This window comes from Archocentrus centrarchus, chromosome 2 (genome assembly GCF_007364275.1).
Source record: "Archocentrus centrarchus isolate MPI-CPG fArcCen1 chromosome 2, fArcCen1, whole genome shotgun sequence".
NCBI classification, from domain to species: domain Eukaryota; kingdom Metazoa; phylum Chordata; class Actinopteri; order Cichliformes; family Cichlidae; genus Archocentrus; species Archocentrus centrarchus.
Window position 1 is genome coordinate 10,068,751 of NC_044347.1, and position 18,309 is coordinate 10,087,059.

Sequence of the window (18,309 nt, forward strand, 5' to 3'; positions counted from 1 at the left end):
GGTGCCTTTCTATTCTGCTGTACTATTCTAATGTAAACCAGAGTTAGAGCGTGGTTCAGGTGTCGCTGCAGTCTGCTTTGAAACAGGAAGCATGTGGAAATTCACCTTCTGTTTTACTTCATGTTTAGAAATCTCCAACTTCCTCTGGCAAGACTTCACAATGTCACCATCAAGTGCTTAGTTCCTCCCAAACCGCTTCGAGTTTCAACACACCTCGGACTCAACAACTCCTGCTGCCTGTGAAAGATCACCATCCATCTCACAGCTCATGTTGGTAAGAAACTCAGAGTGTCATTTCTTATCTGCGTGTCAGGCTGTACTCTTGTTTCTTTCTTATAAGCAGCTGAGAGGCCAAGCAAAACAATAGTTACACAAAAATAAAATACAATGAAAATGTAGGTTGACACAATTTGGAAAATATACTAAAAGTTATACGCACTATGTATCATTACATTAATGAGATGATGTGGATGCTGAATTTTGAAGTACTGCACTGGATACTTTTCATACTTTTACAGTACAGGTATCAGCCTTACACCTAATGTATGCTCGCCATTGTTGCTTTGGCAAAGGGAACATCATGTGCCTGCCATGATTTGTGCATTTGTAGCTGGTCTCCAATTTTGTAATCCGTGCTGTGGGGTGCAGCTATATTGTGGGTGGCTGACACAAGTTAAACTCACTGCCATGAGCATAAACCAGGCTTTAAAAGTGATATTCTCAATGTGACAGTTATAACTTGTTTCTCCTGCCCCCATGTGCCCAGAAAAATCTGAGTTTTCCGGGACTTATCACGCTAATTTCCAATCCATATTTTTGTTCTTGCTCTTGATGTCATCAGGGCTTTGTGAGAAGGTTCTCTAAGTTGATTTTTGGCCCCCTGGGGTGTCTCAAAAGGGTTAAGGAGAGGGATTCTAAAATTGGGCGAGTGTATCTGGTACTTCATGTCAGACTACGGGGAGTTTAATTTAAATATAAATAAGAAATAAGCTGTTTAGTTGTTAGACCTTGATCCCAACTTTATTCGGATTGGTTGCCCCTCAGTTTGAACTGCAGGTGGGTGGGGCTGCTGTTCTCTCAGCCAGAGCTGTGAGCCTGAAATGTAAAGTAAATCCACTCTTTGAAGCCTGAACTTTGGTCATGCCTGCTCACTGGAACAGAATATATGACAGAAAATAAGGAAAAAAGTCAAAATAGGTCCTCTTTTAATAAACATATTTGTAATCTAATGAAGCTGCCCTGCACTCAGCACTAATGAAAGTATGTGATGTTCTGGATCCAGCTGGAAGTGTTGGAAGGATTGGCTGAGTAGTTGGGATAAGACTGACCTTATCCTGTGTACGAGCCTTAGCTGTGCTGTGAATGAGAAGCTGTAATTGAGGATCAAAATGTCAGCTTCTGCGTTGTGAGGATTCATTGTTAGTTTTTTGCTTTTTTTTTAAATATAATGTTTAATTGAATAGCTTTAGCTTTTGAACAAAATAAGATAAATATTATCTTGGGCACATTAGATGGGCTAAAGGGCTAATTGGTCATTTAAGATTAGCCATTAATGATTAATCCTTGTTAGCTGCTGCTCTGGACTGAAAGTGAAAGAAAATAATTGATTAAAGAGTCCTTCACACCTTGCCAGAAAAATGAAAATATTTTTTTTTTTCCCTTTTTTGACTTCAGGGTTCATTGCTGATCTATCTTTCTCCTCTGACTAACTGTCACTTACTCAAACTTTGATTAAGAGTGACTGGAGGAATTATGGGAAGGAAACTCTTTCTGACCGAAGCATGAAAGGCCACTTCCTTATTAGCACCCCGAGAAAGACTGTAAAATGAGTAATCAGTCACTGCAGCCCTCACTCACCTCCTCCACCATTTCCTGCCTCCCTCTATATCATCACAGTAACGTGCTCTCCTTCACACACTCCTTTCAGAAACACATTTCAGAATGAGCAACTTCGTCGCCAACGAGGGACTCTCAATCTTTGTTATTGTGAGTTTACTGATTTCCTCTTTTTTTGGTTTTTGGTTTGTTTTTTGTGGTGTGATTTGATTTTTTTCAGGTTTATTTGCTATGAAATGCACCCATGAAGGGGTTTGTTTGTTTTTTAATGCCAACTTATCTTCATTTTAAAAACAATCTAAAAGTTCCCATCGGTCATTATAGACTGCTGTTCTACCTATAGTCATTATTTATTCAGCATGCCGCCGATTTGTTTTATTAATATGAAAAAAAAAATGAAACAGGCTGTGGTTGAAAGCATTAAACATGTTTAATTGAACCCTAACATTGAGTTTTAATTGGCTGAGATTAAAAAATAGCTGCTGTAGATGATGCTCACAGATCTGATTGCTCTTCTCTGTCAAGAGTAAAATCATGAAAGTGCATTAATTTTCATATTTGCATAAATTTGAGCAAATTTAGCTTCTAAATTGCAAACTGGACCCCGAAGTTTCTACAAAAATGATCAATAATTCTAAATATTTGACAAGTCTGGCTTCTCCTGTGAAGAAAGAAAAGCCGTCTTTAGTGGCTGAAAAAAAATTCTCTGAGCAATTCAATGAAAATACATCATTGTTTTAGTGGGACTTAAATTCATGCATTTAAGTCATGTTTGTACTATCTGGGATTTGTGAGCCACTCCTGATGTGAAAAAAAAAATAACAGTGACATTAATAAAGATGCTATTTTCTACCCTGAACTTTGTTTGGATCTAATTTAAACCTGCATGTGTTTGGGTGTCTCTTACAGCTGGTATGGCTGGGGATCAATGCCTACCTGTTTGTCCAGTTCTACATGAACTTCCTGGTCCAGAGGTGGTTTTACACCAGGGTCCTGCTTGGGGTGAGTCCCACCTGCAGCTTCAGTTCTGCTGCACAGACTTTCTCTTCAAACTGTGTCGGCTGCTAAACACACAACCGCACCTTTTTCAAAAGTTTTGGGGAAATATGAAACAAAGAGAAAAAAGAAAAAGAAAAAGAAAACAGGACCTGGTCTTTTTCATTTCCTTAAATTGCAGAAACAGTAAAAGTTTCCAGTCTTACATCAAACTGCTTAAAGCAGACCCTGAAGCCCACCCACTGCTCGTTTTTTGCAGACTGTATGTCTGCAGCAGAATGCAGAAGTGATACAGTTCAGAGCCCTGGCAACGTGTTCAACAATCGTGAGCTAAGAAGAAATATATTTTTATAGTTCTAGCTGCTAGATTATGAAGATTTTCCAATATGTTTCATATGTTAGCAAGATCAACTCAACCCATGAGGGTTATCTATACATATAAATCTATTCACACTGGGCTACTTTAGCTGTAAGAACTGGGCTCTGCAGTTGAAATCCCACATCTGTAAGGACTGGTCTACTTACACTCTGTTAGCTTAACAAGAAAGTATGCAGTTATGTGAAAAAGACAGTTTTTCACATTAACTTGAATTAATGGTTTCCTGTGTGACTCTGTCAGTTTCTCATATTGTTGTGGGCAAATTTTGGTCCACTCTTCTTTACAAAGTTGCTTCATTTCATTGATTTTGGGAAGAATTTGTTTATGCACAGCTCTCTTAAGCCCCACCGCAGTCAGGTCGAGGTCTGGACTTTAACTGGGTCGTTGCAGCACTTCTTTCGTTTTTCAGCCATTCTGTTGTGGATTAGCTGCTGTGCTTGGGATCATTGCCCTGTTCAGCTGTCAGACAGATGTTCTCACATCTGACTCTAGAACACTTTGGCTTACAGAAGAGTTCATGGGTGACTCAGAGACTGCAAGGTGCCCAGGTCCTGTGGCTGCAAAACAAGCCCAAATGATTTGGTCAAATTATGACCACTTGGCTATTAAACTTAAAAAAGCGCAATGCAAATTAATAGAACTGGTTAAAATCCTGCAAAGAGGAAGCGCCGTTCCCTTTGGGTGTGGCTACAGTTTGTTTTTGGGAAGCACTGGAGCAAAACCTGTCAGCCCACTTTGTTGACACTTCTGCAATTAATTGGACCACCTGAAAGAATTAATAACCACTGTGACCATTAATGATTGTTCCCTCTGACCTGATCATAGTTATGGATGGTACAGGGTAGCAGCGTTGATCGGCTCCAAAGTGAAATATTAATGCTACAAATTAATTAGTTTATTAAATTGCTTTCTTGACGTCTGCCAAACAACAGATTTGTCTAAGTGTGAGTAAAGCACAAAGTATAATTTTTAATGCTATTTAAAATTGTTTTTCCTGTAATAAAAAGAAAAATAATAATTACATTGCTAATTAAGTGCAAACACAGTCACTGTTAGAAACATTATGTGACCAAATATGAAAATAAAGAAAGCTGATTTAAGTAACAAATGTACTCTGCTAATTATCACTAAACTGAAACCATGTGATGTTTATTCTGTTTAAATTCATTAACATGACTGTGAGATATCGCTGGATTTCCATTCCATTCCATCCATCCATCCATCCATCCATCCATGGATGGATGGATGGATGGATGGAGGTTTGAATGATCCTGTCTGTCAGAACCAAAGTCCACTCCCATCAGGCTTCCACGTGCTGCAGAGATTCGTATGAATAACAGCAACAGCACTCAGTGATGAATGCGGGCAGCTTACACCTGATAAACTGTCATGATAATCGTGTTAATCATCTACACCACCTTCTTTTCCGCAAGCTAACCTGCGCACAGAGAAGGGAAGTAGGTCACAGCTGGCTTCATGACACACTGACTTTGGACTGGCAGCTGCACATCTGGCTTCGGGCCAGCAGAAGTGAAACACAGCAGCACGTACTTTCTGTTTTTCAAATTTTAATATGCAGAGATGAGGAACGGTATTCGGTGCGGTTGCCTTAATGCGTCTTTCGACAGAGTGCATTCCCAAAAGTGTCAAAAAAAAAACAGTGAGCTCCAAAAGAAGCTTAGAAAATGAATCATTTACACTGAAGGAAGAGTTGATATGGTGATTTGGGGATGAGGACCTGGGTTTGAGGTTAACAATACCATGTTAAGATGAATTTAATTATTGATGTGGTGAGGGCGCACGTGTATTCTCACCAGCATTTAGCGGCTCTGTAACTGCAGTATAATAACACTGTGATGGAATAAGATGAATAAATGAAGAAAGTGAGCCAACTGGGATTAGCTCCAACTCATCAGGGCTCTGTTGGGGATTAGAGGATCTTGATAATATATGGGTGCATTATAATATCAGTGATTTGGTTTTAAATTAAAATGAATGTCAACATCTATGGAGTCTGTGACTGCCAGTATTAAATGATCCTATCCCAGCTCCTGCAGGGTGTAACGACTTCCATAAAACTTGCTAGAGTAAATACTGCTTTACATGTGGTTCATAAGTGACATTTCCATTTACAGTTCCAGTTCTTCTTTTCTCCTTACACCTGTTAATGGTTAAGTTTCAGGTTTATAAAAACACTCTTCATCTCCTTCCACTGAGACGTTATCCATGACTCGTGATGGAAATGAATGTTAAAACTAACCCACGTGCATTTTAGACTAAAACACTGTTCTTTATCAACCCCACAGCATGCTTTGTCCTGGGCCAGAGCTCCTGCTGCCTGCCTGAACTTCAACTGCATGCTCATTCTGCTGCCAGTCTGCAGAAACCTCCTCTCCATTCTTCGTGGCACCATACAGGTATTCATTAAAAATAAATACATTTAAATCAGGCTTACCACAAAACAAAAGCAGCCATCATTAAATGGGTACACTGTGGTCATAAAGGGCTGGACATAGTCAGGAGAAGTACTCAGGCTGTGTGGCATGTAAATTATGCTCAGTTAATGCTAAGGCACCCAAAGTGTGCCAAGAAAATATTACCCACACCATTAAACCAGCAGCAGCAGCCTGATCTGCTGATACACGGCAGGATTGATCCATGCTTTCATCTGCTTGTGTGGGAAAATCCCAGCAGACCATCACTTTCCACTGTCTGGCACCAACAACTGTGCACTGAGTTGCTGTCATGTGATTGGCTGTTTGTTTTATTGTTGTTGTTGTTGTTTGTTTATGTTGTAATGGTTTATCACTCATTAATGAATTTTTTTTAATGTTTCTCATTTGAATTCAGTGCTGCAGTCGCACAGCAGCTCGGCAACTAGATCGAAACCTCACTTTTCACAAACTGGTGGCTTACATGATTGCCTTCCATACAGGTAATATTTTTTTTTTCCTGAAAATTGTAGAGTGAGCATATCTAAGTTTTGAGAGAGGTTGTGGTTGATAAAAACATGACAACATTGTAGCCAGTTTTATTTTTACAAGTTAGTCAGAATCTGTTCAGTGGAATATGGAGCTCATGATGAAATTCCATATTCCATTGAAAGAGACTGAGTAATGAGTAATTCTTAGATTACTTTAGATTTTCCCATCTTAGATTAACTCAGAGGAAAAAAAACAGCATTTAATGATGTAATGTAATGCCTAGTTATTGGAAAGTTATTGGAGCTGTCAGAAAAGCTTCATATCTCCTATTCATAATAACCACTGTGGCAGTTAATGGTTATGGCCTCTCTCTTCATGTGGCTTTTCTTCTGATTAAATTATAAGCTTATTAGACTTTGGAGCACAGATATTTAAAAAAAAAAAAAAGAAGATCTTTGAAAGAACCTTGACGAACTCCACAATTATAATCAACATTTCTGAAGCACTCAAATACACAAAATGTAGTTAATATCATTATTACAGATGTGTTTTTTTTTAACCGCATGAGGATATTTATGCTGTTACCACAATTATAATATTTCAAAGCAAGCAAATTCCTAAGGTGCTTAGGAAAGCCTCTAGATCAGTGGGGGCCGTGGCCCACCAGGTACTGCAGGTGTGCCGCAGTAATAACAAAAATTCAGCTTGAAATTACTCGCAAGTATGTATAGTTACATATTTATTTAAATTTATTTATATAAAAAGTTCATTTAAAAAAAGGTGGTTGGTACATATTACATATTGGCATTAGCACTTTACATGTGACTGAGTAGTATTAGTAATTTATAGCCAATAGCCGGTGTTGTTTATGTTTTTGCATCAAATTTTCAAGGAAAGACACCACTTCCTCTTATATTTTGATGAGAGTGAAGACAGCTTTCTAGCCAGGAAACTTACACAGGCCAGCACTATTGGGGGGGGGGGGGGGGGGGGTTCAGGTTTTTAAGTGTGCAACAGCACTCTTGAATTAGATATATAGATATTAAATATATGGGGACCTATGATAGAGCCCTGAGGTACACCACTCCATTCACTTGCCAGCACACATGGCAGTAAGGAGTGATATTCTTCACAGCAAGGCTATTTAAAGCTTTAAAGCGATGAGTCATTTTTTTTCATAAGTACAGAATTTGTCAGTGTACTGTAAACTTGCTGGTACAGCAGTAATGAGCTCACATTTCCTGGAGCAGGAGGCAGCATTCTGACCCTATGACTTTATATAAAGCTTTATTGGACAAGAATAATTTACATCTGGAAATTTTGAAAAGTTGAAACAAGCATGACTGACAACATTTTAACTTGGGCATTTAAAAAAATGATCAGTCTAAAAAAGCCCCTCCAAGGTTTCAAGCAGGTAGTATTTGTAGTCAGTGAAACTTATGAAATAATTAAAACCATATATACAAATATACAGGATTTTAAATTAACAAATAATTATCAAATATTACTTCACAGATTAAGCACTTCATAATTTTCCAGATTATCAGCCTGAGGTTTTTTTTATATATACATTAATATCATCATACTGCTTGAAACCAAATGACATCCGATTTATTTATCAAATTATTTAGTTAATATTTAGCACACTTGCCAGCTTTATGGGTTCAAGATGAAAAAACCTGCTGAATATTTAGTGATAAGTTTCCTTTTTCTCTCTCTTTCTTGTAGCCGTGCACATAGGCGCACATTTGTTCAACTTTGAGTTTTTTATGGATGCCCAGCTCAATCGCAACACCAGCCTTCTGACCTTTGTCCTGTCAGAAATTGGTAATGGGGACAATGCCTCCTTCCTCAACCCCATCAGGACAAATGAGACGGTGAGTGGTTGGTTACCAGGCTGCTTTTATGTTTTCCTTTTTAATACAAAAATCACACAGTGTGGTTAGTCATAAGAGTGGTTTAATGCTTCTTATGTTGTCTGAAATCCCCACTGCTTATTACTAAATTTGGTGCTAATGAGAAAAGTGGTATTACATCATCTGGTGAACTTCCCTTTTTTTTAAATGGGTTTTGTCCTCAGAAATGTTCTCAGTTGAGAAATTTCCTCTTTACAGATACAGTTTGCAGCTTTCAAATGCAATTCTTCATTAAATGAAATGCAAGCTAGACATGTTAGTATGCCAGTACCATCAGATTTAACCATATGTGGACTCATGGCTTTTTTTCACTGATGATACTCTTTACAGATACTCTGATTAATCCTACATTTTTAACTACTGCCCCATTCCTTCTGACTAAATTTGATATATCAGATCATTGCACCCAGGACTCAAGGTTTCCCAGCAGAACATTGCCCAAAGCTTCACACTGCCTCTGCTGGCTTGCCTTTTTAACGTAGTGCAGCCATATTTTTTCCAAGATAAATGACGCACATGCACCCAGCCATCCAACCGATGTAAAAAAAAAAAGAAAAAAAAAAAGAAAAGTGATTCATCAGACCAGTACTTTTTATTCTTAGAGTACTTTACTTTAGCTGTTTTTGGTGTTTCATGCATCAAAGTCAGCTTCCTGTGGTGGCAGAGAGGTCTAATGCACTGCAACTTAGGAAAATACCAGCAAATAGGAAGAAGTAAAAGTGCACAAAACACAGTGGAAGTTAAATACATTTTTTAGATTAGATTAGATTAGATTAGATTCCTTTTATTGTCATTGCATATGTCACAAGTACAGCGCAATGAAATGCAGATTGCATCTAACCAGAAGTGCTTGGGTGGTGATGAAAAAAAAAAAAAGAGCATATGATAACAGGAGAAAACCCAACAGAAATGGAAAAAATACAAGAGAGGTTATCTGAAGCACAATGGAAGTAGAAAAAAAACACAGCGGAAGTGTTTTTAGGGAGATAATAAGGTGGCAGAACAGCTGTAGAAGTCAAACCAGAACATGCAAAGGATCGCAGTGAGACACACACACACACACACATACACACACACAAACAAAAGTGGAGGGGTCGTCTGTGTTGTGAGAGAAAGAAAGATGCAGGCAATATGTGTTTTAATTGCATGATTTGTATAACGCTGTAGATATATGTTGCCATTAGCCATGTACCTTATTGACTCTCCAAAACGCCTCTATTGACACTGGAATAAAAGCACTAAAATACAGTACTATCCAAGATATGACACCTCAGTATCTTTCAGCAGATGCGGACAATATCCTGTTGAATGCGCACCAGATCTTTGACGGATCTGTTTTGGAGTTTTCTCTGTAAATGGACAAGATTGGACCCTGAAACATCCAAACTCTGAATGAACATCTGTTACATACTCGGATAATATCCATTTAAACATCTGTGAAAGATCAGATCTTCCCATATTCTCTCTGGAAACATTACAGATATGTGGCAGATCCATAAAGCTGGATCTGCCAGAGTGTTCCAGATTTGACCTGATACAGGCCTTTTTTGTCCAGTGTGGGTTTTGTGATTTTTTTTATTTATTTTTTTTTCTACTTCCCCTGTATTTTTTGTTTGTTTGTTTGTGTGTGTTTTTGCAACCTTTTTCTGTTCGCTGGTGTTTTCTTAAGTTGCACTATGTGTGACTCCTCAGGACCACCGTGCCTTTCCTACATTTAAACATGCTTCCTTCTTGGTTTAGTTACCTTTTGTCAAACAGCTTCAGCAGTGAGGGGAACTATAACAACACAACCATTTAGTAAATGGGGAAGTTAGTCAATAAACGAGGCCTGCAGGGGTGGTGGTTAAAATTAGAGCAACTGAGGAACTGAGGTGATGACACTGGACCTCGACCCACAACAGATTACTCATCTGTGTGACCTTTTTCAAGAGACCATGTGCTAAAAATGTCATCTGTAAACTGCATTTACAGAATCCTACCATCGTCATGTTCACCACCGTCGCCGGGCTGACAGGTGTGGTCATCACTCTAGCTCTCATCCTCATCATCACTTCATCCATGGAGGTCATCCGCAGGTCATACTTTGAGGTGTTCTGGTACACGCATCATCTCTTCGTCATCTTCTTCATCGGCCTGGTGTTTCACGGCTACGCGTAAGATGGCACAAAAGTTCAGGCACAAAAGCACTGCTAGCTATTTTCTTTTTATTAAAATTTTGTACCTTTTTTTCCCAACCTGTCAGTATTTCCTCTTAAAATCTTTTGTCCTCAATGAAAAGGTTTCTATCTTGACCAGAGCTGCATCCACAAACTGTATGGGTACAATGCAGAGATATGTGCAACTAATAATGCACTAGAATTTAACTCACCAAAACTGTAACATGGACTTGTTGGACCTGTGTGTACAGCAATTAATTCAGGTGATCCATAGCAGACAAGTAGCAGCGACACCCAAAGAGGCCATGCCACTATTGTGGGTGACAATGTTTATGCTTCAACAAGTATGCAAAGCTTGGTATGGGCCAATGTCAATTTTGTCTGCAAAATTTTTGTGATCTGACAACATTTTGAACATTTTTTGTGACTTGTCCACGAGAACCTGTGCTACAATGCACCACCTATGCAGGTGTTTCTTTATGGACATGAAGCAGACTTCAGAGGAGATTAACAGGAATGAATCATGGTCTGTGCAGCTGTCCGTGTCTGTGTCTGCAGCTACTGACTATAATCATCACTTCTATCAGAATCCAGATGGATGAGTTTTACTATCCATAGAGGCCAAAACTGCTTTTGTAGTAGGTTTTAATCATGTTTATTTCTGGTATAAAGTTGAGAATTTTAACATGGGCGTCTGTGGGAACTGACTCCCTCTTGACTCCCAGCCTCAAGTGGCCACTGGAGGAACTGCAGTTTGCCTTCATTTTTCAGTCCCAGAGGTTAAGACTTGGACATTTGGGCTGGATCTTTGTCTTAACTCAAAAAGATCTTAGTTTTAACAGAAAACCAGTACCTTATGATTCTGGTCTTGACTCAAACATGTCCCAAGTGGAGCATTTAGGAATGCATGGGTTTCCATGACTACCTGGGACAGTACTCTTGTCCATATAGTTCATATAGAGTTCATATATAAAATAAAAGAAACTCTCCATTAAACTAATGTTAACTCCACAGGTTTTTCTTCAAACAATGATTTTTATGAATTGCTCACCCTTGCTCCGTGTGTTTCTGATTGTAGGCGTATTGTGCGAGGACAGACGACGGAGAGCTTGAAGACAAATATACCTGAACACTGTGCTGACGATTTTGAAAACTGGGGTATAAATGGGTCCGGCTGTGCTGTGCCAGAGTTTGCTGGAAACCCACCAGGGGTGAGCTTTGATTTCCTAAACTTACAACCAATAAAAAGACATTTGGAAAGTTGCATTATCTATCAGGCTTCTAAGAAAACTACTTCATCCAACGTTTTCCCTTTCTCCAGACATGGAAGTGGGTGTTGGGTCCCATGATCCTCTATGTGTGTGAGAGGATTGTTCGCATCTATCGATCCCACCAAAAAGTGGTCATTACTAAGGCATGTCTGGACTTGATTACACTCATATAAACATTAATGAGACCATGCACCAAGTTTGTTTCACTTGTTTGACTTGTAGTGGAAAATACTGATGTGTGACCATAAAGGCTAAATAAATAATCATAATTCTAAATCTATTACCCTGTACTTGGCCCACAGGTGGTGATGCACCCTTCCAAGACTCTGGAGCTGCAGATGAAGAAGAAAGGCTTCCATATGGAGGTGGGGCAGTACGTCTTCATCCAGTGTCCGTCTGTCTCCAGGCTCGAGTGGCACCCCTTCACCCTGACCTCTGCCCCCGAGGAAGACTACTTCAGCGCCCACATCCGTATTGTCGGGGACTGGACTCAGGCGCTGTATGAGGCCTGTGGAGGAAACACAAATGAACCTCTGGAGGCCTGGACCCTGCCCAAGTAAGGAAGATGGATAACAGAGGAAAACTGTGCTTGAAATTGCCTGTGATTGCATTTGATTGCCACCTATCCAGCACTCCTTTGAAAAGCTGGCAGGAGGGTTTCTATTTACAGCCCTGAGTGGTTTATTGTATATGCCTGTTGTGCTCCCCTCATATAGGGGAAGAGTGGAGAGGGAGAAATGGTAAAAATCATATAATATTAACAATACAATCTTTTCACAGTGGACCTGCTGGGAAAATTGGAACACTTTACTGCTTTCTTTAGACCAGAATGAGGCCTTTATTTTGAGCCGCTGCCTCTGATGAAATCACCTTAAGGGCAGTTTGCTGCTTGCTTGGATACACTTTGATTGGACTTGCTAGCAACCCAAACAGTGACCGAGCCTTCAGTTATTCTTTAATAACACGCCAAATATTCTATTTTTTAAGTTGCTTAAAGGCAAAACAAACAAGAGCTCTTCCACATGACAACAAAAAGAACTGGTATTTAAAAAAATTTACACATTACAATTGGCTGTGAACTGTTTCTAAGCAAAAGCTGAAGTAGAACATTCATAGATAACTTGATGCTGGCTTCACGTATGGAGCGTTGACTCAAAATGGCCATGTCTTCTGTGCATCCATGGCTGCTGGAAGCTGTGCAACCCTTGGCCACTTTTGGAGACAAGTTGCACAGATACCACATGACAACATCGCAAATAATTGTGTAATACTGTAGTTCCTTGTGTAAATCTTTGTATGGTGCCGGTTACACAGCCTATCCCCACCTCCCCAAACCTGTAACTTGAGTATAATTAATCTGATAAAACACAGATAAAGGAGAATAAAAAGTAAAAGATTAGAAGCACTAAAGGAAATCATTATTGTTATTTAAATGTCAAATTTTCTGTAGATGTTGTGAAAATATGCCATGAATTCTTGGGCCACAATAATCATCAAGTTAAAAATAACAAGGAAAAATAAGACAATTATGGAATATCTTATCATCTTCAGGAGATTATAGTACGTCTTAAGAAAATATTAAACAAAAAGTCCAAACAGAGAAGATCATCTGAATGTATATTCAAAATGTTGAAGCATATCTTTCATTTTTAGATCGGAACCAAATAGCAATTCTAGATCTCAGTGCTTGATTTACAGCACAATATCCCATCAAAAGCATCCGCCGTCGACACACTTAGTTGCTCAAAGTCCAGGATGAACAGCCCAGCCCCACCTGTGATGGCAAAACAACAGCACAACACCTTTGCACAAACCATGGCAGTGATTTAATGTACAGTAGTATGACCAACCAAGTTTCATTGTCCTCAAGATGTAAAAATTCTTCTAGCTCACTGTTGCCAAAATTGCAACAAAGTGCATGCAAAATTTAAAAAACCACGCCTGCAAATACTAACTGTTTAGCAACAATGACCAATCAAGCCCCACTCAAAGATTCCTTAAGAAGGCACTGTGTCCCAAACATAAGGCTACTCAATCATGGCAAAGATCACAATCACAATTAATTTGTTAATCAGTTTTAATGCCAGTCAAACTATCTTCAGTCCAAGCTGTGCATTAAGCCACAATAGGCAACCTCTTTTGCAGAGGAAGAAAGTGAATCTGTAAGACGAAATTGTGTAAATAAACTCGGACTCGACAGTACAGAGAAGCGTGAAAGCAGGATAAAAGTACATTCTGCTTATATTTTGCTCTCAGGATGGCCATAGACGGTCCGTTCGGTACCGCCAGCGAGGACGTGTTTCGTTACGAGGTGGTCATGCTGGTGGGCGCAGGAATTGGAGTGACTCCTTTTGCCTCCATCCTCAAGTCTGTGTGGTACAAACGCATCCAGAACAACCAAGATGTCTTCACTAAGAAGGTGAGAGAGAACTGTTTGCCATTTGGCAGGAGTCTGGTAGTTCTAGTGTTAAATCAAGGCAATTATGTAGTCCAAACAAACTACTATATCACATAGTCTTCATTCATAGTGGTCCTATGTGGCCTAGTGGGCGTTCAAGTTTATTAAGGGTTTATGGTAAAATTATTGCTGCATAAAATTATTTGAGAGCTTCAATTGAGTTTTAAAAAAAAAGTGCTAAATAGGCGAGTTTGTAATAAAGAGGTAAATGGAAGTAAGAAGAAGTGAATGTTTGGTTAATAAAGTGATTCCTCACCAGATCTACTTCTACTGGCTGTGTCCTGAGACCGAAGCCTTCGAGTGGTTTGCAGACCTGCTGCAGTCTCTGGAGCGCCAGATGACGGAGAAAGGCATGATGGACTTCCTCAGCTACAACATCTACCTCACCCGCTGGAAGGAGCAGGAGGTATGAAGGCGGGGATGTGGATGTTTTTTTACTGTAAGTTCCTCTTAAACTAGGTGGATGTATGGTGAAAAGTAAAATGAGGTAAGATATTGCGTTGATGAAATGTTATGAAAGTTATGAAACAATTAGAGGTGCAGTTGGTTTATTGCATGTGGTTCTTGAATTAATCACTGGATCATTAAAAAAAAAAATCAGAAGTGACATCCGTCTGTGTTTTCCGTTATCAGGCAGCTCATTTCCGTGTTCACCACGAGGCGGAGAACGATCCCATCACCGGGCTGAAGCAGAAGACTTTTTACGGGAAACCTAACTGGGACAACGAGTTCACCAATATTGAATCACGGCATCCGAGGTGAACCTCTTTCTCTTTATCATCACTCTGTAAACAGACACAGTTCATAATCTCAGGTGGATGATGCCAAGCTGCTGTGTTCTCTAAAAACTCACTGAAGATCAAGTTACTGCAAAATTGAGCAATTTTGGTAAACTGGGAGAAATCATCAGCACGTTGAATTACTCTGTTATAAAAGAATAGAAAAGAATAGGAAATATTTAGTATATTTTCCTCCACTTTACCCATGTTTAAGCAGCTGTAAAATATAACTAAGTAGGTTTACTCAAGGACTTTACTTTAGTACTTTAGTACTTTTGACACTTGAGAATTTCATTATCATGCTGCCTCATGCTTTAGCTCACCTACAGCTCAGAGTGAAATATTATATACAGTTACCTCACAATAAAAATATACACCTGTTTGTGTGTAGTTAAATACTAAAAGGCATAAACAGGAGCATCTTCATTTCATTTATCTGGTTATTTATATAAATATATATATATATAGGTTGTATTTTATCATTTTGTGATAATACCAACTTCAGTTTTTTTCTTTTAATTGTGTTAATTTGTTTAATTTATTAGCAATAATTTCCATGAAGGCGCCACTTTGGTTTACGTTAATGGTCATTTCATCATTTTTTCTGACATTTTACCATTCATAAATTAATCAAATAAGAAAACAATCTGTACATCAATCTAAATTGGAAATCATCGTTAGCTGCAGGCCTGCACAAACTTACCCACGAGTGCACGAATGATGATATTCCAGTGATGGAGGCCACTTTCTGCAGTGAAAACTTCATTTTTAAATACATGTCCTGTTACTTTTTCTGAAGATTTCAATGTGTTTGTGTTACAGTGTAGTATCAGTACTACAGTTTAAGTTATAACACTGCATCTGACTGCCTATAGGAAGCAGTAAGTTTGTTATTGCTGCTTAGAGTGTAGGTTATTATGAAGGCATAGATATCCAAACATGTAAATTCAGTTATTCTGAGGTAAGTTTTGAATCATGAAATATAACAAAATGCTGGGAACGTTTCACTGCTAATTCACTGCCTCACTCCACGCCATAGAAAAATAGATTTGCTGCTTTCTGAAGAAGTTTAAGTGTGACCGCTGAGCAGAATTACCAGCATATCTGCTGCTAAATAACTGTAACTATAGTTAGTAAAGCTGTGATTATTTTTTCCCCCCTGCAGATCTAAAGTCGGTGTGTTCCTGTGCGGCCCACCTATGCTGGGGAAAGCTCTGGAGAAACAGTGTCTGTCTCATTCAGAGGCTGATGTCAAGTTCATCTTCAATAAAGAAAACTTCTAAAAAAAAAAGTAAAAACATACGGCAGCCGGATCACAATAAGAAAGGAAACGTTCCAAGTAGCTGCCTGATTATGAGTCCACATCAAGTTTGCTCTGAATTTTACACCACAAGCGACTAAATTAACACCTGTAACGAGCGGCCGCTCATCAGCGACAGGCGTGAGCGTGAGCTTCTCGTCTTCGCTGCAGACATTTTGCAAGGATGGCATTGTTACTCAAAAGAAGCCTTGTGGTATTTTCTATATTACTGTCTTCTCCTTTTGTGTTTCTTAAAAAAGTGAAACTACTGCTTTCAAAATGCTTCTTCCCTTTTTTTTCTCTCTCTCTTTTTCCCACCTCATTGATTTACCTTTGTGCCAGACGTGGATTCTTCTTTTTTAAAAGAGGTTTGAATTCCCAGACTGGACGGAGGAAGAGGAAGAAGGCTCTAAAGCTTTGGCTGCTGCAGAGACTGCAAATGTCCTCCACGGATCAAACAAGCTCCTGGATGCTTTGTGCTTTTGTGTTGCTGTGTTTTTTGATAAGAGCATAAACACTTTTCTTTCATTCTTTTTTTTTTTAAAGCTTGTTTCAGGGAAAAATTGACCAATCAGATGCAATCTTCTGCTGTGTGATTATCTCCTGATTTCTCTGAAAGAAGTAGAAATATCTGATCCAATAAGAACAGGAAAGAGCAGCAGGCTTTGTTCTGTGCAGAGCAGCGATCTGCTCAGAGCTCTGGATGGTTTCTCTCTGGCATGATGAGAACAGGAAGTGGGCCGGGGGGTAAATGTGGGTGAAATGCATGGTCGGATCTACTCATGAAGGCCTGCGTCACTTAAAGCTCCGGAAAAATGTCCCGCAAGGTGACCCTATGGCATTTTATTGTGTAGTGTGAGATTGCTTTTTCTCAATTAATCACCCACGAAACTAAACATGTTTTAAAAACTGCCCAAATCTGACGGCAATGGTCAGAAAAATCTTCAAACGAGGCAGAAAAGTAGTTCAACCTTTTTATTTTCATAATAACGAGCCTCTTCTGACCTCCTCTGACCTCAAATAAAGGGTACATGTTGTGGTACTTAACATGCAGCCTGTGTATTGCTTCATTTTTTCAGCTGTTTTGTCATATTTCTGTAAGTTTTTGCACTCACCACCGTGTGAACTACTGTTTTTAAAAGAAAAAAATGAGCATGAACTCATGGAGAAGTCTGTTAAAAACATGCTGTTATTACTAATGCGTAATAAAACAAACTCAAACCTCCTGACTCTTCACTGCACTCCTGACCAACAACAAAAGCAGTTTCAATGTGGTCGAAGCTCGATGAAGGGCACTTCACAAGAACTCATTTTATTGCTTTTTTTTATACAGCAGAATGAGTCATTTATTCTTTTCATATTTCAGGGGAAAAAATGACACCTGTGCTTCTTTTAAAGCAGGAGAATGCAGCTGATCGACTGCAAGGTTTCTTCTCTGTGAAAGCTTTTAATCAGCGACATCTTTATTTAATTAATGAATACATTTCCTCAGGAGCCAAATGTATGTACTGTTTAATAAATGGTAGAAAAGCTCCGTTTGAAGAAACACTCTGCGACGGTTTTGGTTACTAATTGTCGAGAGGAGCTTCAAGACTTTAAAAGTTTCTCTTCATTTTTACAAGTTTTTTATTAAACCAACAAAATGTGTCTGCAAAAGACACAGCACACAGCACACCTCTTTATTTGCAGCATGCACAGGAGCGGGGGCTCCCTCCTTTACTTAAAAGTAATATTGCTATGAAATTTAAAATACACAAGTTTTAGCATCAAAATAGAAATAAAGCACCCCGGGTAAAGGTCTCGAGTATGCAGAATGCAGGAAAGTTTTGGATCATAATTTTTGATTCACTAATGTGCATTTAAAGTTGTAGCTGCATATGATTACTTACTTATATACCCTTGGGTGGCATAAATAGAGCATGCTGCAGAAATTTCTGCAAGAAAGACACAAACTGCTGCAGCAACGTTTACAAGAAATCAGCTAAACATAAAGATCGAGTTCATCTGCAGTCACACACTTTAAGTTTAGCCTCTTCTGATTTATACATAGCAAACTGGTGATGGATATTTAAACTATCCTCACAGGACAGACGGACTTTATCGGTATTTTAAAGTGAACAAAAACTGCCGGTTAAGGAGGGTTTACTTCAGCCAGTTTGTGTCGCGGGTGGATCGATGGGTGGAAACACCGTCACAGCAGCACGCTGATCCCTACTTTAGCAAAGCTGTCCTAGTTCAACTGCAACATCTGACGTCTGTCTGCGACACTGGTGCAAGGCAGGCATGAATAATCT

At 39.1% G+C, this 18,309-nt stretch overlaps 1 protein-coding gene across 1 annotated transcript; it reads left to right on the forward strand.

The window, feature by feature from the left end:
• The first annotated feature begins 212 nt into the window (after positions 1 to 212).
• cybb (cytochrome b-245, beta polypeptide (chronic granulomatous disease)) lies at positions 213 to 17,234 on the forward strand. The gene is made up of 14 exons (XM_030749268.1): positions 213 to 274; positions 1,928 to 1,986; positions 2,746 to 2,838; positions 5,518 to 5,628; positions 6,062 to 6,146; positions 7,864 to 8,012; positions 10,023 to 10,204; positions 11,286 to 11,418; positions 11,529 to 11,621; positions 11,781 to 12,034; positions 13,735 to 13,897; positions 14,196 to 14,342; positions 14,570 to 14,694; positions 15,881 to 17,234. The coding sequence occupies exons 2-14, from the start codon at positions 1,942 to 1,944 to the stop codon at positions 15,996 to 15,998; spliced, it is 1,698 nt and encodes a 565-aa protein (XP_030605128.1). The 5' UTR covers positions 213 to 274; positions 1,928 to 1,941; the 3' UTR covers positions 15,999 to 17,234.
• Positions 17,235 to 18,309: the final 1,075 nt, after the last annotated feature.